The 21,171-nt window shown below is 39.0% G+C and overlaps 1 protein-coding gene across 1 annotated transcript; it reads left to right on the forward strand.

Moving 5' to 3' along the window:
- Window positions 1–24: 24 nt before the first annotated feature.
- RO60 (Ro60, Y RNA binding protein) lies at window positions 25–20,730 on the forward strand. Its single transcript, XM_019745651.3, has 9 exons — window positions 25–156; window positions 7,987–8,586; window positions 12,248–12,468; window positions 12,848–12,994; window positions 13,258–13,395; window positions 16,558–16,674; window positions 17,478–17,591; window positions 17,874–18,020; window positions 19,357–20,730. The coding sequence occupies exons 2-9, from the start codon at window positions 8,007–8,009 to the stop codon at window positions 19,507–19,509; spliced, it is 1,617 nt and encodes a 538-aa protein (XP_019601210.3). The 5' UTR covers window positions 25–156; window positions 7,987–8,006; the 3' UTR covers window positions 19,510–20,730.
- Window positions 20,731–21,171: the final 441 nt, after the last annotated feature.

Raw genomic sequence — 21,171 nt, forward strand, 5'->3', positions numbered from 1 at the left:
GCCAGACGAGAGGGGCGGGGCTCATTCCCGCGAACCGAACCTGGCGGTCCCGGAGGTGGAGTCGAAGCGGTCCGTTCTTCCTCTTGTGGTTGCCCCACGCTGCGCAGGGCTGCTCCCCGTGGCGCTGCGGGTCGGAGGCTCGGCGGCCACGCACAGGTGAGGAAACGGCGGGAGGCCGGCGGGGGCTCTTTGTGCGGTCTGAGCGGCCCGGGGGACTCGCAGCTTCGGACTGGTCCTCCATGTCTCTCCGCATCCCCGTGGCCGAGGCCGAGCAGACGCTTGGCCAAACCGTCCTGCTGCCCCTCCCGCCTCCGCGCCGCGCCCAGGCCGGCGAGCGGGCCGGCATCGCTGTGGGGACATCCTCGCTCGGCCGCCCTGCGCGTGGGCCCTTCCCGGAGTGCGGGCCGCTCGCTCCCGCTGCCCTGGCCGCGCTCCCCGGAGCCTGGCGTCGGGAGGGCCTGCTTTCCTCCTCCTCTTTCTCTTGCTCCTTCCGCGGCCTCCGTGCCGAGAGGCGCTGCCCGGCATCGGGGGCTCGGGGGTGAGGGTCTTTGTGGGAAGACGAGGCGAGTTTACCCGAGAGGGAATGACGCGGGCGGGGAGAGCGCGGGGACGGCAGGCGGGTGCAAGGGGATAGGTTGAAAAACGTACTCCTGTAAAAGCGTCTGCGATGGTCCTTAGACCAAATGGTGAGTTAAACCAAAAATGGCTCCGTTCACGAAATCACCCTCCTTCAGCTGCAGGCTCTTGCGGAGTCTGAATATATTCATGCATCAGTCCTTAAACCTCTTGAGTTCCAAAAAAGGGACTTTGGCTTCCAGAAAAAGAAAAAGAAAAAGGCTGTAGTGGATAAAACTGTGATCCCTTGCTTCTCAAAGAGGTGACCGGTGTGTGCCCTGGAGGTGTAAGGAGAGTTGTGCGACAGACTGTGAAGCCGCAACATCACCTTGATAAATTTTAGTTAGACAACCATACAACAGCTTTTGTGTTAAAACGAGCATAGCTGTATTATGGAGTGGAAGCCAAAATTTGTATTAAGTGTTTGATTAAAAAGAAGAATTGAAACTTTCTTGGTTTGTCCCTGGGAGAGTCTGCCCTCCAGCAGAGGAGGCTTTGGTTCACTTTCTGTCCTGTTAAGTGTACTTACCGGTAACTGGGAAAGTTTGTGATGCACGGGGTTCTAGCCTTAGGTCCTTAGGAGCCATACCTAGAGTGTCATCTGAGCCCAATGCTGCTGGTCGTCTTTTGGGGTGTCTTTGAATCTGTAATACTGCTGTGAACGTGAAAGTTTTCTGTGCTACAGAAATACATCAAAACTAATAGGAAGGGGGGGGGTTACAATTTCTTTAATTTTGTTAACATTTAATCCTAAGAGTTCACATAAAAATTCAGATTTCTGGCTCTTTGAGAAAACTGACAGGATCTCGCAATACTAGGCCCATACCACACAGCAACCAGTTGTTTGAAGGTGCAAGCCTGCTGATGGTGTGCTGTCATTTTTACCACCGTTCCTCGCCACTTTTTATTCCATCACACGCGCCTGGATCCACTCATGGTTATTACCAGTCTGAAGGGTACAGTTATTTGAATGTCTGGTCCCATTTTTTGCGGTATTGATTCTTTTAAACTGTCTTGCATGCTGTCATCGATGTCAGTAAGCCTTGACTTCTTAAAAAACGAATAAGCTACCACCTTGTTTGACCTCCTGGGTAAAAGATAGCATTTTCAGATAACAAATGATCAAGAGATTTCGGAAAGATATTCATCTGTGTGTATTCAAGAAAAATGTAGGACTTCTTAAAAATAATGTATTGTTAGTACTGTTAAAAGATAGTATAAATGATCTCGTTCTAATTGAATGCAAAGCAGAAAAAAGTGTTATTCCATATTATCTATTACTAGCATTCACTGATTTGCATTCAGAGTTAAGAAAGAAGTAGACAGTGTTTACAGTATCCACAACCAATTTCAAACTGTGGCCATGCTTTTAATAATATTCAGATCTGTTTAATTTCTTCCCAAAATTTTAACTTGTAAAAGTTTAGCTGTATTAAATTTTTTGGAATGGTGTGCTTTAAGAGCGCTGGGTAAGTCGGGCTATCCCAAAGAAGAAGTAACTGTCTTTTTTTGTTGTGAATCTGGATGTACAACACTTGAGCGGTGGATTAACTGATGACCAGGCTCTGACCTCACTTGCTGCCCAGCTGCCTCTAAAGCACTGACCATGGAGTTAAAGCTAAAGGAGGGAGATCGTGGCAGTTGGGGGAAGAAGAAACCAAGGTCCTATATATGCTGGTGTGTTATCTCGAATTGCTTTCTAAAGACAAATATAAAAAAATGTAGGTTTTAATATCATGTAAATGCTTATTCATTTAAGTAACTTGCCAAATATATTTCACCTAACCAATTTTTAATTTTCATTTTTTAATATTTTTGAGGTAGTATTCACATATTATGAAATTCACTATTCTAATGTATCAATTTCAGTGGGATTTTTTTGGACATTCACAGAGTTGTGTAACCCTTGTATCTAATTTCAGAACATTTTCGTTACCCCAAAAAGAAACCCTTTACCACTTTGGAGAACATCTGGCGGTTCTTGAAAAAGATTAAATGCATAGTTACTATATGATCCTTCATTTCACATTCCCTCTAGCAGTGTATGAGGTTCTAGTTTCTCCAAATTCTCACCGGCACAGATTATTGTCATTTTAAGGGAAGCCATCTTATTGGGTATAGAGTTGTATCTCATTGAAGTTTTGGTTTTCACTGCCCTGGTGATTGTGAGATCTGACATATTTTTTTGTGTTTATTAACCATTTGTATATCTTCTTTGAAGAAATGCCTATTCATATGCTTTGCCTATTTTTTTGGGGGGGGTTATGTATCATTTTTTTATTGAGTTCTGAGTTCTTTATATATTCTATATATAAGTTCCTTATATGTATGATTTGCAAATATTTTGTCCCATTTCATGTGATGTCTTTTCACTTTCTAGGTGTGCTATCCTTTGAAATACAAGTTTTCAATTTTGATGAAGTCCAATTAATTTTTTTCTTTTGTCACTTGTACCTTTGGTATCTGCGTTTTGAGACCAATTCTCTGAGACCAACTCAGTGTTCTGTAGTTCATTTCAACTCAATTCCAGAGTTAACGTCAGATCCTACAAGTTTTTTATAAAGGGCAGGATCCAACAAGGCTGCCCTTACCTGAGACACCAGCTGCAAGTAGGGTCTCCAGTCTGCCCACTTCTGCCGGCCAACTGCAAATTCAGGGCTGCCCCAAACCCCTCACTGTCAGTAGAATGACTCACATAACTCACTGAAAACACTGTCCTTAAACAGTTTTGTCATATGGGATACAACTCAGGAACAGCCAGATGGCAAAGTTTGGAGGCAAGGGAGGGAGGGATCCCCTGTTTGGAATCGCTGCCAACGAGGAAGCTCCACTGAACTCAGGTCCATCCAGAGTGTGTTTGGGGTCTCATCACCCAGCACGACTGTTAAGTCATTGGCCCTGTGGCTGAGTATAAGCCTCCTGGGAGGTTGATCTCCACAGAAGTCCAGCCCTCTAGCAAGCACTGGTCTTTCAGGTGACCAAGCCCTACCCTGAAGCTATGTAGAGGCCCACAGTGAGTGTCCTCATTAGCATAAGAAAGACTTTTCAGGAAATTCTAGAGTCTTTATAAGCTCTGCTGAGAATCCTTGACAAAGACCAGATACTCTGTATTATACGACTGTGTTTTACTACCTAGCCAGTTTTTTAAAGTTAATTTATTTATCAGCACTCAGTGACAAGAGGCACTTGGAACATGCTGTCATTTTGTTTTTCATATTTCACTTGACAAATTTGAGTGGTAAATTTACACAAGTAGAGAGGTGTAGTTCGATCTGTTCCACTGTCTTATGTTACACCCCGGAAGGTATGAGCATATGAAAAGCTGAGCAGTTCTGCAGAAATACTGGAAGGGTATGTCCTCATGGCCACCATTAATATAACATGCGAAGGGAAGATTTCATTGATACAGCTATGCATACATAGCTAACTTCACTTCTTTTAATAAGGATTACATTAAGGGAGTTCTCTCTGAGGCATCCTCCCTAGATTTCAAAGTTCATTTTGTGGCTTGTTTGACAGAAGATACTTGAATACCGAATATTAAATATATTAGAAAAACTACAGAGAAATACTTTTCTCTTTGAAAGGGAGGGGATTTTGAGGTTTGGATTGAGCCCTTCGAATCTCTCCACTTGGGCCTTGGTTCAGGAAAGCTGGTGGAGTAGAATAATCTGATACTGAATGTCATTTTTATACTATTCATTCTAACAAGTGTAACTAATAAGCAGTAAGAGCTGAATTGAAGTATCACCAGAGCGTGTTTTTGTAAAAGCTAAAGGACAGACTGGCAATGTCAAATATAGTACAAAGATCAATACAGTGCAAAGATCAAAATAATATAGAACTTTCTACTGGAATTAGCAGTTAAGGTGTCGATCTTTGCAAAGCCTGTCAATCTTTCCAGAGCTGTCTGGATTGAAAGGCAGAGGTAAATGCCATATTGCAAAGGGGGTGGGAATAAATCGGAGATGAGCGCCATCCACTGTGCTGCACTCAGCAGCTGTAAATCAGTCCCCAGTGACTCATGATGTGACTGACCGTTACTTCCAAAGCCACCTGAGACTCGCCTGCACTAACATAAGCCACTTTCTAGCAGAGCTCTGTTTCCAGTAGTGACACTTCGTTTCCAGCACAGTTCAAATCACTGTCCGGCTCAGTCACATTCCAAGTGTTAGGCTCTTTCTAATCCCATGCACTTACCCCACACCGTCAACCATCATATGTTCCCCTCTGAGACCCCGTCTCATTGCTCCCCGACCTCCCAGGCTCCCCCACGTCAGGAAGTCCCTCAGTCTCCGTATTCCTCTCCTTCAAACCTGTCTTCACCCTTAACCTTCGCCCTTAGTGAAGGTGATACCTCTTGCTGTCCATGGGCCAGCCTCAACCTGGATGCTCTACAGTCGTTCTGTCCCATCTCTTCCAGGGCTCCATCCCTCAGGTTTGTGCTTCCTCTGCTGGCTCTTTCAACCTCCAGGCCCTCTCACCTAAAAAGGTAAAAAGATTTTTCCGCTAGCGCCCACACCCTCTTCCCTTCCTGGTAAAGCTGTGCTTCTGTGAGAGTGGTTTACCTGGGAAGTCTCTTCCTCACTGAACCCCTCCTGAGCTCACCGTAACCACGCTGTTTCTTGCAGCACTACGCAGTTGCCGGTCCTCCTCAGTCCTGTTGGCTAAATCCGGTGGTCATTTTCCAGCCTTATTTTGCTTGATCTCTGCACATTTGACATTACCGCCATTCACTTCTCGAAATCCTCTTCCCTGTGGTCCATAATACCACGCATTCCTGGTTTCAAGTCTGTGTGCCCTGCCTTCTCTCCTCCTTTAAAGGGCCCTTTCTCCCTAGCGCCTTGTTTGTTTGTTTTTCAATTATAGTTGACATTCGATGTTATATTCGTTTTGGGTGTGCAGCATAGTGGTGAGACATTTATATAGTTTATGAAGTGATCACCCCACTAAGTTTAGTACCCACCTGGCACTAAACTTATCCCTTCCCCTTTTGCACTCAGCCCTCTCCCCCTATCCAGCAACCATCAGTTTGTTCTCTATATGTATGAGTCTGTTTCTGTTTTGTTGGTTAATTTTGTTCTTTAGATTCCACATATAAGTGAGATCGTATGGTATTTGTCTTTCTCTCTGGCTTATTTCACTTAACATAGTACCCTGTAGGTCCATCCATGTTGTCACAAATGGTCAGATTTCATTTTTATGGTTGAGTAATACTCCACTGTGTTTATGTACCATATCTCTTTTCCAGTTGTCTATTGCTGGGCACTCAGGTTGCTTCCATGTCTTGCCTATTGCCTATTGTAAATAATGCTGCAGGGAACATAGAGGTTCATATGTCTTTTCAAATGAGTGTTTTGGATTACTTCAGATAAATACCCAGAAGTGGAATTGCTGGGTCATAAGGTAGTTTTTTGAGGACACTCCGTACTGTTTTCCATAGTGGCTACACCAATTTGCAATTCCATTAATAGTGCACGGAGGTTCCCTTTTCTCCACATTCTCGCCAGCACTTGTTTGTTGATTTATTGATGATGGTCATTCTGACCGTGTAAGGCAGTATCTGATTGTGGTTTTATTTGCATTTCTCTGGTGATGGGTGATGTTGAGCATCTTTTCATGTCTATTGGCCATGTGTATTGTCCTCTTTCCTCCTTACCTCTTAATTGTTAACTTTCACCAGGAATTCCATCCTTAACCTTCCCACACAACATACAAACACGCTCAAACTTGTGTCACTTTCAAAACAAAAATTCTTTTACCTTGTGTTCCTCTTTAAACTACTACCTTATCTGTTAACATTTCTTTACAGCTGTGCCAGTATACTCAGTTCCTTTTCTAAAATCTAAAGACACAGAGGAAATTTCAGAAACCCCTTTCTGGAATGCCTTCCCCCAGACTTTATTTACCAGTTTTTCAGTATATCTTCTCTGCGCACATCTCCCTGAATTATTGAAACAGCATTATTTTATCCTCCTCTGTTTACTCATGGTTCTTTTCTTTTAGAGTACTTAATTACAGTTTGCTTTGTATTTTGTACTTCGACCTCACCAAATAGAATGTGATTTCCCTGAGGGCGGGAAAGAAAACGTTAATCTTTTTAATGGAATAGAAATCTCCTTTATGCCTTCCACACAGTATGCAGTAAGTGCTGGTTGAGGTTTTGTTGGTTGTGTTGTGTTGCGTTGCGTTGCTTGTCCTGGGGAGAAGCCCAGTGCGCTGTGCAGACAGGACCCTTGAGCACCTAGAGAAACAGCTACCCTGTGTGGTGAGAGCCGCAGTGGACTGAGGAGGAGGGGGCACTGCTGGCTCCGGTAGGAGGAGAAAGGGGACATTGTTGCCAGACAGCCAGTTCTAGTAGCTTGAGCGCTTATGGAAGGAGGAAAGTGTGGGTAGTTATAGATGATGATCTATAAATGAGCACAGTGGATCGGATATTAGGATGCTCTCAACTACAGGTAACAGAAAACGTGTAAGTGGCTTAAACAATAAGTGTGCGTTTATGTATATAAGGAAACTTGTAAGTAAGGCCGCTCCGGACAGTCTGATGATACCAAAGGATCCAATTCCTTCTTCGTGTATTTGTGTTCTCTTCTGCCATCCTTATAAATTAGTGTGTCTTAAACTGGCTGCCGTGTGGCTCAAGATAGCTGCCACCACCAGGCGTCACTGGCAAATGAATGTCTCAAGCCAAAATGGGAAATGCTTCTTAAGCCCAAGCCCCCTTTTCAGAGGGAAGGAAACCTCAGAAGTATTCCCAACAGATGTATCATGTCACCCTGGCTGGATTGTGCTCCGTGCGTGATGCCTGTACCAGTCACGTGGCGTGAGAGATGAGCGCGTCACCCGGTAACTTGTGATAAGTGCCAATGCTTAGGCCTCATCTCACTGAAATAAGAAAGAAACTGGGGGCAGGGCTTCGGACCGACCATCCTGTGTTTTAACTAGCTCTTTCAGTAATGCTGATGCGCAGAGTTAGAGACCCACTGGCTTAGAGCAACCAAAAAGCGGGGGAAAGCCTGGCCTCCCGGAAGGACAGAAGGACGGGGATACACAGCCGAAAATGTCTGCAGTTCCTCAGGGAGTGAGGTCTTTTGGTGTCAGCTTTTGCTCCCGGCTTCGCTCCCCTTTGTTCTCTGTCTGGGCCTCCAGACCCCGTGCTGAGTTGCCTGCTGGTTCTCTGGAGCCACAAGCTGTACATCAGAGATGCGCCTTCTTAGTTGTCGCTTCCGATTCTCATACTGCTATTCCTGAGCTAAACTGGTTTTGAATTAAAAGATTTCATGGCAGATTTCAGTAAGCCTAAATGAATGTTTTCCTCTTATAATTTTACTGTATCAATCTAGCTAGTGACATTTTGCTTTTTGACAGGTTGCCTGAAAGACAGAAAAATGGCGGACTCCGTAAACCAAATGCGCCCGCTGAGTGAGAAGCAGGTAGCCAATTCCGAGGGTGGGTATGTCTGGCAGGTCACTGACATGAATCGCCTGCACCGCTTCCTGTGCTTCGGTTCTGAAGGTGGGACTTACTATATCAAAGAGCAGAAGTTGGGCCTTGAGAATGCCGAAGCTCTAATTAGGTTGATTGAAGATGGCAGAGGCTGCGAAGTGATCCAGGAGATAAAGGCATTCAGTCAGGAAGGCAGGGCCGCCAAGCAGGAGCCCCTGCTGTTCGCACTGGCCATCTGTTCCCAGTGCTCTGACATCAGCACGAAGCAAGCAGCATTTAAAGCCGTGGCGGAAGTTTGTCGCATTCCTACACATCTCTTTACTTTCATCCAATTTAAGAAAGATCTGAAGGAAAGCATGAAATGTGGCATGTGGGGCCGTGCCCTCCGCAAGGCTGTAGCAGACTGGTACAATGAGAAAAGCGGCATGGCCCTCGCTCTGGCGGTTACAAAATATAAGCAAAGAAATGGCTGGTCTCACAAAGATCTGTTAAGATTGTCACATCTTAAACCCTCCAGTGAAGGTAAGCATAACGTCTTTGAGGGGGAAGGGGGTGCAGATATCCAGCAAATAGCACATTTTTATCTGACATAGACATTGTATAATGTTTTCCAGAAGTAGCCATTCATTCTCAAAACACACAAATTCAAATATAGTTAATGCCAACCTGAATTAAACACCTACCACAGGGAATCCAGACATTAATAGTCAATAATCAAATGACAGATTTATAGGTTAATATTCTACGTCTTATTAGTAAAATGTCAGCCAGCTAGAAGCTCATCCACGTGACTGGACGGCGAAGGCAGCCTGGATGTGATTCAAGGAGCAGTAAGCAAAACAGCCCCTCGCCAGTAGTTCCCAGTAGCCAGGCTCTGGCCCCTGTCATTTTCTTCCCGCCCTGTCTTTCTAGGATAATATTCCATGGAACCTAAAGGCCACCGGAAATAGTGCTGAATTTCCCAGTTCTGGATGGTAATTGTGTTTAAGCAGGCAGCCAGGGACATGGTAACTTGGGGGGGTTTTTCTGAGTCTATGGGAAGAGACTTTTGAGAAGTTAGTTGGAGCTGCAATAGAAACTTAGTCCTTCTTACAAGGAAATAAAAACTTTTGGTCAAGAATAATTTGTGTTAATTTCCACAAAAGTCAACATGTGCGAAAATTGACACCCTTTTTTGTTTTTAACACCAGAAGTGAAATTTGAAAAGAGCCACTCAGGTGGGTTCAAATTTCAGTTCTGCCTATAACTTTGTATCCTGAGGCCAAGTAACTTAACCTCCCTCAGTTTTTGTATCTTCATCTATTACAAACGGGGGCCAGGAAATAACCTTCCTTGTGACTAATGGTGATCTGTATGTTAACAGAGCATGCCCAGTTCCTGACATGCAGCCTCCAGGAGGCCAGTGCTGGTTGCTCCCCTTTCTCCACATCTGTTGTACAATGATACCTTCATTCACACACTCTTCTCAGCAATTCCTGATTTATCATTTATTTTACTATAAATAGACTTTCAGATGAAATTTAAGCAGTACATTATTGCAAATATTTATATACACAAACATTTATAGTTTGGTTTTTTTATTAGAAATTATATGCTTGTTTTAAAATACAGCTGGCTAATACAGAAAAACATAGTGCAGAACGTTGGAGTCCTGCCCTTCAGAAGAAATTTCAGTATGTGATATGTTGAATATAACTCCAGATTTTTCCTAAACACATAGTATTATGTTTTTTGTTTGGTTTTTTTGTTTTTGTTTTTAATATGCCTTCCTTTGTTTCAGTTAAAAGCATATTGATATGTTTTCAGATAAGAAATAGTTGCATATATACCATTGTATGAACAAACTATAACTTACTTAGCTAATCTCTTACTGATGATGGTTAAGTTAGCTTCCAGTTTCTTATACTATTACAAAAATACTGCAGTGAAAAATCTTGAGTAGTGTGAATATTTCTATAATGGTAAATTCACAAAGAGTTTATGAAAGTGGCCAGTTTCCCCACATTTGAACACTGACAGTTACTAGTGTGTTTTAATCTTTGCCAATAGGATAGGTGAAAATCTATAACTATTTGAATTTGTGTTTGGGGGCAAAAGCTCATTTTTGGTGTGCTTACTGATGATGTGTATTTTCTTGTGGATTATATTGTGTCTTCACCTTCTTATCCATTGAGTTACTGTTCTTTATCATATTGACTATAGTCACCATTCATTCATTCATTCATTCATTCATTCAGCAAGTGTTTATCGAGCACCTGCTATGGCCGGGTACTGTTCTAAGCACTTGTGAGATACATAGTACAGGAATTAATAATTTACTACTGTATATATTGTTTGCATTTTTCCCCTTTTTTCTTTGTCTTTCTTTTTTGGCAGGGGAATGGGATTGTGGCACCCTGAAGTTTGTAATTTTAATGCATTCAAACTTATCTGTGTTTTTCTTCATAGATTTTTGTTTTGTTAGATTTATAAAGTCCTTTTTCAACCTAAAGTCATTAAAATATTTACCAATGGTTTTTCTTTCTAACATATTCTTACTTTAATTTTTTACTTTTAAATCTTTGATCCATTATGAGAAGAATGCAGGGATCCAGCTTTATTTTTCTATTGAGACGCTACATGGTGGTGTAGACCTAAGTTCTGGTTCTAATTGAAAAAATTTCTGAATCTGTACGCAGTTATTCTGGGTTTTGAATTTTTGGCCTATAAAATTAGTTGATGTTTCCTAAACTTACTTCCACACAAAGAATTCTTTTAATTCTAAATTTTTGAGGACAGAGCTCATACTTTAAATCTTGTAATAACAGCAACAGTACATATAGGCATAGAAGATTCCTAGGCTTCTCAAGAGTGAAAAGAATTTGGAAACCAACTAAGTTACCAAATGAGTAATATTTTAATACCTTAACTGTTATGCATACTTGAAATAGGTAAAACACGTCAAAATGCGATTCAATCGATCAGGTACTTATTGTGTGTCTACTATGTGGACAGCATAATTCTAGAACTTGGGTAGTATAAAAATAATACGACTACCTTTAAGAAGTTTCATATTAGTTAGAGAAACAAAATAGGATACATGCTCACATGAAATATTGAATCATTTAAGACTGTAAGGTTTTGTACTAAAATCTGAAAGATAGCAAGAGTCACATTAGCAGTTTATGCATCTTGATATTAACTTTTGATCAAATTTTTAAAATAACATTTTAGAAATAGCACATAAGTTCACTCTGCCTTAAAGATGTATTTTATTTGGCCTGCATAGTATTTTAGAGGAAAAATGAATTCTTTGCCAGCATCACATGAAATAAGTAAGAAGACATCACATAAAAATTCATATTCTGGTTTCTTTTAAATATGTATCTTTTTGACAGCACTAAGCAGATACTTCGCTAAAACGTTTGTCAGGGCATACTCTCCAGTTCACCAGCCCTCACCACTCTCTGTTACGGCACATGGTCTGTTTCATTAACTTATTTTACTCACCTTCCCCCATAGACTTTTAAATCTGATTGTTCTCCCCTCTCCCCCTTTTTGCAGAAGCGGACAGCGAGGCCTATTAGACCAGTCACACAGCCATTTAGTGGCAGAGTGTGGGCTAGAACACAGATTTCCTCAGTCCCCCAATCTCTTTTAACTATTAAAAGAAATTGTAGACAAACATATTATTTTTCTTGTTTTTAATTTGGCCTGTAATACTTTCTGAACCATGTAAAACAAAAATATTATAAATTACCTACCTACCTGGCCACTTCCACTTATCTCTGCTATTCATAAATACAAGCTTGTTTATCAGCTAAAAGGGACAATTGAATGTAAGATTGAGATACATCTGTGCTGTTGTGAAATATTCTGAGATTTCCTAATATAGGCACTGTCTACCAGAGTTTCTAATGCTGGTGGCTCAAAAAGGAAAAAAAAAGCTCTGATGATAAAATGATTTAGGACACAGTTTTTACCTCCATCGTTTTGTATGGAGTGAAAACAGTGATGATGAAATAAGCACAATCGGTTGACTCCATTTGCTTAACTGTGTATCCCGGAAAGCAGCTTTGCCATTTAAAGAAGTTAACACCTGCTTATCTACTTAATCCTGTCATACAATGCATTCTCAGTAAACATGTTTTATCTTTTACGTGCTGAGCCTACATACCTTTTTCAATTCTTTATTTTGTTAAAGGACTTGCTATTGTGACCAAATATATTACAAAGGGCTGGAAAGAGGTCCATGAATTATATAAAGAAAAAGCACTTTCTGTGGAGACTGAAAAGTTACTAAAGTATCTGGAGGCTGTAGAGAAAGTGAAGCGCACAAGAGATGAACTGGAAGTGATCCATCTGATAGAGGAGCACAGATTGGTGAGGGAACATCTTCTAACAAATCACTTGAAGTCTAAAGAGGTAAGTAAATTATAATATGTTACAGCATGTGGTTAAACATGGGTCATTGATGACAGGTATTAAAAGGGTAAACTTAGGGTAAGTACATATTAATTCTTTGTAAGAAAAATTTTAAATGTATCTTGAAATTAATTTGTTTTTTTAACACCTAACAAGATTCCCAGATCTAGTTGTCATTCAGTAAGTGTTAAATACCAACACTTATTTGATAAACCTGTTAGTTTATTTGATAAACCTTTGACCAATTCGCACAAATTTTTATTAAGATATCCTAAACCCCAAAAGAAAGCCCTGGAGAATATATTATTCATATTACCATTGAAATTATTGTTACACTGATTCATAATTCCTTCTGTTTCTGCCTGTGTTATTGCGATAGGTATGGAAGGCTTTGTTACAAGAAATGCCTCTTACTGCATTACTAAGGAATCTAGGAAAGATGACGGCTAATTCAGTGCTTGAACCAGGAAATTCAGAAGTATCTTTAGTATGTGAAAAACTGTGTAATGATAAACTGTTGAAAAAGGTAAGCATTACTACCTTCCTTGGCTACTAGTAATTGAAAAAATTGGCTCCTAGATTTTGGGTATGCTGTCAGCACAGCTTTTAGGTGTCCCGAGACTTTTCTCATACCAGATTGCGTTTTGACTCTGAAAATAAGATTAATATGTCAATTTTCTATTTTTTCTTTGTAAAATTTGTTAGCTACAGTAACAAATATCTGGGACACATAATTACTGCTTTTCATTTGAATTTTGCATTTACTTTCTGTCTGTGTCTTGTTTCCAGGCTCGTATACATCCATTTCATGTTTTAAATGCATTAGAAACTTACAAAACAGGTCATGGGCTCAGAGGAAAACTAAAGTGGCGCCCTGATGAAGAAATTTTGAAAGCTTTGGATGCTGCTTTTTACAAAACATTTAAGGTGATTTTTTTATTTAGAAAAACAAAAACAAATGACTTAGTTAGGACTTGATATTTCCTGTAAAAACACATTTTAAAGATGTTAATAGCTTAACAATTTTGCTTAGCTGTTCATTTGCTTTTCCTTAGTTCATGTGAAGGTAAGTATATAATTGACATTGTAAATTTATGACCAAAGTATTTCTCCATATCTTTGAGGAACAGTTCATTATCCTAAGATCATTTGATAGGTTTTAAATTAGCAAATTTAAAGTTCTGCGTTACTGTGAAGTCCTTTAACTTGGTCCTCTGTCCCCCTTTTTTCCTATTAATCAGTAGTGGATCTCCTATGTCTTGATAGGAAGCAGTTTTAGGAATGGAAGTCCTACATCTGGCCATAAGTTAAATTTGGGGTTTTAAACATTTCTTGACATTCAACAAAATACTGGCAAACAAATTCAGCAGCAAATAGAAGGGAATATACAAGGGAGATTTATCCTCAGCAATGATGGTTCAGTCCATGCTGATCAGTATAACACATCACAGTAATAGAGTGGGCAGCCACGTGATCATCGCGATGCAGAGAAAGCATTTGACAAAATTCAATACACTGTCATGATTTAAAAACAAAACTAGAAATAGAAGTGAACTTCCGCAGCATCATAAAGGCCATACATAACAAACCCACAGCTGTCATTGTACTCAGTGGTGAGAAATTGAAATCTTTCCCCCTAAGATCAGGAACAAGATAAGAATGCACACCTTTTCCACTTCAGTTCCACGTAGTACTGAAAATTCTCGAGGTTAGGCATGAAAAAGAAATAAAAGGCATCCAAATTGGGAAGGAAGAAAAATTATCTCTGTTCTCAGATAGCATGATCTTACATATAAAAAACCTGGAAGAATCTACAAGGAACTACTAGGGCTAACAAATTCAGTCAGCAAAGTTATAAGATATAAAATTAACAGGAAAAAATCAATAGTATTTCTGTATGCTAGCCCTGAACAATTTAAAAGCTAAGCTAAGAAAATGTTTCCATTTAAAATAGCATCAAAAAAATAAAAAATTTAGAAATAAATTTAACTATGGAGTTGCAAGACTTACACATTGAAAACTACAAAATGCTGCTGAAAGAAACTTCAGACATAAATAAACGGGAAGATACCCCATGTTCGCAGTGTGGGAGAATTAATGTTGTGAAGATGACCGCACTACCCAAAGCAATCTGCAGATACTACAATACAATCCCTATGGCATGTTCTATAGAAAGAGTGAAATCCATTCTAAAACAAGGAACTGCAAATAACGAAACCAATGTTCAAAAAGAACGAAGTTCAAAGACCCACACACACTTAGGAATTTCAAAACTTAACTACAAAACTGCGGTAATCAGAACAGTGTGGTCCTGGCATAAAGACCGATGAAAGACAACACAGAGCATAGAAATAAACTCACATGTATGGCTGATTGATTTTTTTTTCTTTTTTAAATATATTTTCAGTTATAATTGACATACAATATTAGTTTCAGGTGTGCAACATAGTGATTAGACATATAACTTACAAAGTGATCACCCCAATAAGCCTAATACCCATCTGACACCATGTATAGTTATTACACTATTATTTACTATATTCCCTATGCTGTACTTTACATGGTTGATTGATTTTTGACTGGTGTCAAAACAGTTCAGTGGGGAAAAGACAGTATTCAAATGGTGTTGGGGAAACTGGATATCCACATGCAAAAAAATAAAGGTGTACCATTAACGTTACACCATCTACAGAAACTGACTCAAAGTGGGTCAATGACTTATATGTAAGAGCTAAAACTGTATAGAATATTAAACTGTTAGAAGAAAACAGAGTAACAGCTACATGACATTGGACTTATCAATAGATTCTTAGATATGACACCAAAAGCACAGGCAACAAAAGAAAAAGATAAATTAGACTTCATCAAAATTTAAATCTTTTGTGCATTAAAGGATACCATCAAGGGTATGAAAATACAACCTACAGGATAGGAGAAAGTATTCGCAGATCATACATCTGATTGGTGTTTAATATCCAGAACATATATAAAGAGCTCCTACAACTCTAAAAATATAAACCAAATTCAAAAAAGGGCAAAGTACCTGAAAAGACATTTCTGCAAAGAAGATATATAGGTGGCCAATAAGCACATAAAAAGATGCTCAACGTCATTAGTCAGCTGGAAAAAAGCATATCAAAACCATAATGAGACAGCACTTGACACCTAGTTGGAGGACTCATCAAAAAAGGGGGCCGACAAGCAAGAAATTTGACAACCTATTGTGTTGCTGGTGGGAATGTAAGTGGTGCAGCCTCTGTGGAAAAACTTTTCTCATAAGTTAAACACAATTACCTTACCATCCAGCAATCCCACCTCCTATGTGTATATACAAAAGAATTGAAAATGGACTCAGATACTTGCACACAAATGTTTGTAGGAGCATTAGTCACAGTAGCCAAAAGGTAGAAACCACCCAAGTGTTCATCAGCAGATGAATGGATAAAACATGGTATATACAAAGGAACGGAATTAGAAACATGTTCCAACATGGATGAACCTTGAAAACTCTGTGCTAAGTAAAATAAGCCAGACACAAAAAGACAAGTATATGACTTCATTTACATGCGGTATCTTGAATAGGCAGATTCAAAGATGGAAAGTAAAGTAGAAATTGCCAGGGGCTAGAAGGAGAGGGGAATGGGGAGTTGTTATTGACGGGTAGGTTTCCTATTTGGGATGATGAAAACGTTCTGGAAATAGATAGTGGTGGTTACGTTGTGGATGTACTTAATGCCTGAATTGTACACTTGAAAATGACTTAAAGTAAATTTTACTTATATTTTACCACAAAAAACGATTTCTTTATAGAATTTCCCAGTTTACTTCATGAGAAAAAAATATTTTAAAAACAGGAGGGTGTTAACTTCTTTAAATAAAATTATTAAATAGACTGTGTTATTTCCTTTGTTTTAAATCTAGTAAAAGCTAAGCATTTTTAACTACTTGTCAATTAATTGGTAAATCAAAAATCCGGCCTTTTATCAGAGAATTTTTCAAAAGTAAGATAAGTAAATCTTATTTGTTAGACATTTAATCTACTTAAAATTTATGTGATTGCTTCTAATGATTGTTTTGTTCCTTCTTCAGACAATTGAGCCAACTGGGAAGCGTTTCTTGCTGGCTGTTGATGTCAGTGCTTCTATGAACCAAAGAGTTTTGGGCAGCGTCCTCAATGCCAGCACAGTTGCCGCAGCAATGTGTATGGTGAGAAGCTTTGCCACCTAAACACCGTGTTTACGGGGTTAGGTCAAACGAGACAGTTACGTATGAGCAGGAATTAGGTTTGCACTTGTTTTTGTCATGTTGATTTATTTAGCACATTTTCCTTTCATTTAAATATCATTTCCTATCTAAAGACAATCAAAAGTAAGTAAAGTTTTAAGTCATGTATACACACACACACACACACACACACACACACACAAATATATATATAACATACTTAAGTATACTTATATAGTTATATATACTTATGTACTTAGGTATATATAGTATTGTAGGTATACTGAAAAGCATACCTACAGATTAGTCAGAATAGAACTTTTAATTTTACAACCAAACATTAAATATTCATAGTATTTTTGAGGAAGTAGATAGTGTTTAGAGAAATTATTAATAAATATAGAAGGTAAAAGATCAGGAACTAGTAACAACAGTCAGGAGACGTCTAGCCTGAGCGCCACTGACTAGCAAATGAATCATAGACAAGGAGCTTTTCAGCTTTCCTCTGTGGCTTTATTCCTGTGTAATGAACTGAGAATGAATACTCTATTTGCTTCAAAGGATTGTCGTAAAAACCAGTTTCTTTGTAAGAGTTTGTAGAAGTATTTTGAAAGCTATACGACGGTTACTAAGGAGTCCACAACGCAATCCTATAAGTTTAGAGCTGAAATAAGCATCATGGTATGTGTCCTTTAAAGATAAAGTTTCATGTATTTCAACATACTATATGTATTTCCCCCGATTCTGCTGAAAATTACTACCATTTCTACCATTGAATTTTTCAGGTTGTCACACGGACCGAAAAAGATTCTCATGTAGTTGCTTTTTCAGATGAAATGGTACCATGTCCAGTAACTACAGATATGACTTTACAACAGGTCTTAATGGCTATGGTTCAGGTAAGAAACTATTTTATTAAGTTTACTTAACATTGTGTATTAATTGTATTATTGATGTTAGGCCTGATATTAATGAATTTGTGAGAGCAAGTTGTTTCATCTCCATTTTCTCATGAGCACAAAATCAAAAACTATATCTACAAGCTTTGGGAAGAGTTGTATATCGGCTCTGAACACTATGATAACATAAACATAATACTTGTAAGTATTTAATTATTTCAAACCTCGCAGTATGGCGAGGGCACTTTCTCTTACTCTTAGTTGTGTTTCGTTCTGAGTTAGATCCCGGCGGGTGGAACTGATTGCTCTGTTCCTATAACCTGGGCTCTGAGGACAGACACCGCTGCTGATGTTTTCATTGTACTCACGGACAACGAGACCTTCGCCGGGAGCGTCCATCCTGCTGTGGCTCTGAGGCAGTACCGAGAGGTGAGCGATTCTCATGTTCCTCCTCACCCCAGATAGACTCGCTTCTCAGACACTCGCTGCTTTTCAAAACAAAAAGACACTGCAGGTAGTACCTTTGTATAGGAGCATACAACACTAGTACTGGACTCAGCAGTACTTGAAATCAGAAAGGATTGGCTGCACATACACAGTTTACTTCCGCCGGTTCCAATTCTATACGTTACTAACAGTATCCTTTGTAAACAGTATTTTTTATAACAATCAGAACATTTATTTTAGCTTAACTATAAATTTTTTAATGATTCATTGTGGTCCTTGAAAGATTGAAGTATCATTGATGAGTTTTGTTAAAGGACTACATAAAGTAAAAGCAAAGCTCTAATGTATTTTTTAAGTTTTATGGATATTTCTGTGTTCTAATCAGTGCTCTCCAGTTGAGCTTTCTGAAAAGCTGGAAAGGTGCTTTGTCCTCACTCTCCAGTATGGATGGCAGCCACTAGTCATGTGGGGCCAGTGAGCACTTGAATTGTGGCTCGTCTGACTGGCAGGAGAAGTAGAAGAGCAGTGGTTCTCAAAGTGTGGTTTCCCTACAGCAGCCTTAGCATTACCTTGGACCTCGTTAGAAATGCAGATTCCGGGACTCCTAGGAGACCTGCCGATGGAGTTACAGCAGCCTGGGTTCTGGGTCCTGGCTCTTGCTCTTTCACTAACTGTGGACCTGAGCAAATTAGGTCACTGAGACATGTTATTATATGTTAGAGCGTTAGTAGTACTGCTTACCCGTTAGGGTTGTTACAATTACAGCGGGTAACTTACCGACAGACCCCATTATGGTATCTGACATAGTGCACACTCAGTGATGTTGTTTCATCTCAAAAACTGAGCTGTTTAACAAATCATAGCTGTAGAGAACAAGTTCTTACATGTGACATATTATACATAGCAAAGTCATAGACCAAAAATTAAGTGAACTATTTCCTTACGTTTATGCGCGTGCACACACACGCCTAGTATTTGATATGTTAGTAAAAAATGTCTGATGCCCTTGAATATCCTGACAGATTTCATAAGTACAAAGTCCCTAGGCTGCTCAGGAATATTCTGTGGCCCACAGAACGAGTAATACAGAGTAGAGAAGCAGCAATTTCAGGTAGGTTGTTTACACAATTTTATTTTCTAGTCGTCTGAAGATCATAGTCTAGCCCTAAAAGATTAACAAATTTTATGGAGAGAAAAAAACATTGACTTTGCAACAAAAATCTGTCATAGATGGAATTTAAAGTGTTTTCATTTTGGAGGTTATTTGCTTTGGCTTACATAAAATTTTTTAAATGTGTCTTTTGATCTTTTCCAACAGAAAATGGATATCCCAGCTAAATTGATTGTTTGTGGAATGACGTCAAATGGTTTCACCATTGCAGATCCAGATGACAGAGGCATGCTGGATATGTGTGGCTTTGATACTGGAGCTCTGGATGTAATTCGAAATTTCACATTAGATGTGATTTAAAGCACCACCATCATCTGAGAGGTCCCTTGCCATTAGTGATCTCATTAAAAATATGCAGCTACTTCCCAGCTAAGCTTAACCCAGTGAAAGATGATAAGATGATGGCATAGTATGTGCATAGTGGAAAGTTACCTTACCAAAAAAAAAAAAGAAAAGAAGATAAGCCCAAAGTTCTTTCTGTCTACTAACCTAGCTCCTGGGAAATAGCTTCAGAATACACTGTAGCTCCATGTATTAGAGAACTTCCTGTTGATAGACACTGTAAAATAGTCTAACAGTTTTGCTTTGGTGAATAATCACATTTGTACTTAAAAGAAGTAAGAGCCAAAAGTGTAAGTAATTCCATATCATGTCACTTGTTTGAGAAGTGCTTACGGTTTTCTTAAACATTTTCATTGGGAAAGGGATAGCTTCAATAATGTCCACATACTCTGAAATGCACTGGACCATGTAACTGTGATGGAATATGAAACTCATCTGTAAACTTTTATACTGGGGGGTAAAACACAGAAACTAAGACATTTGCTTAAATTCTGAATGAGTTTTTACAAATTCCTGTAAGACTTTTCTAAGGTCACATAAATAGCAGCTTTCTTATTCAGTACAAAAGAACTGTTTCTTGTGTTTTATTTACACTTGTAGAATTGTTACCGTTAACCAGAAACATAATGGAAACCCCTGAAAAGGGACTCTAATGTGAGTGTCTGCTGAGGAAGTCTCTGGTTTGCTTTTTTTGTTTGTTTTGGTGTATTTTATTGCTGTGAGTTAGGAGCATGACTTGACAGTTTCCTCAGAATTATAGCAAGAGAGCCACATGTACTCACTTTCCTTTTTTCATACTCTTAAATGAAGACAACATAAAATGTTTCAAGCGTTTAATTCCCCCACTCATAATCTGAAAATGTGACAATTAAAATCTCAACTATAACCTTAAGTTGAGCTTTTTCTTTACTTTAAAATGAATATTGTTCTAATTTTAACTATTTTTTTAGTCAACTGTAAATGGGTTTTAGATATTTTCTAACTGTAAACATGTCAGTGGCCTAGTTCTTTGTCCTTTATTGGCAAAACATTGTTTTTTGACAGAGTGAAAAAAAAATAATAAAAATACAAACTAGGTCTTTGAAAGGCAATTTTTGAGTAACGAATTACCACTAACCAGTCTGTAAGAAAGTATTTTTTTTCTATTTTATTTGTGTTATTAAACGTCTTTTCATTACACTGAAGTGCATTATTTTCTTGAGCAGATGCCCCTTTGTGGGAGGTTTAACCTGTTGAAATGCCAATATCTTTGCTTATAATTATATCATGGTTGTCTAAGCTTACACATAAAACTTCAAATTTTATGTATTGTTCTTTAAATATTAATTAAGAATTTACTGGGGATTTATAAGTCCATTCTTACTTATTTGAAAAGGCAAATTAGTAAATGTAAATTATAGCCTTTTACTTGCTTGGGATTTAGAGGTTTTGTTTTGCGCGGAAGAGGGACTTTAGTAATGTTAGAATTTGTGTAGGTAACGTCTTCTCTTTTGTGGGAAATTTGGGCTCTGGGAGTGACAAGAAAATCTTCCTTTCAGACTTATTTGACACGTTAAGGTAGCTCTGATGTGTAGCCTTCAAGGCAACTGGTAGCAATTTGTAAATGTTGTGTTTCACCTC

The sequence above is a fragment of the Rhinolophus sinicus genome, chromosome 6 (genome assembly GCF_057876585.1).
Source record: "Rhinolophus sinicus isolate RSI-liver-muscle chromosome 6, RSI-T2T, whole genome shotgun sequence".
NCBI lineage: Eukaryota > Metazoa > Chordata > Mammalia > Chiroptera > Rhinolophidae > Rhinolophus > Rhinolophus sinicus.

Coding starts and splice junctions, on each gene's coding strand:
- RO60 (XM_019745651.3), top strand. CDS start 8,007: ATGGCGGACTCCGTAAACCAAATGCGCCCGCTGAGTGAGAAGCAGGTA. Junction 8,587..12,247: donor TCTTAAACCCTCCAGTGAAG/GTAAGCATAACG, acceptor ATTTTGTTAAAG/GACTTGCTATTGTGACCAAA. Junction 16,675..17,477: donor TTGCCGCAGCAATGTGTATG/GTGAGAAGCTTT, acceptor TGAATTTTTCAG/GTTGTCACACGGACCGAAAA.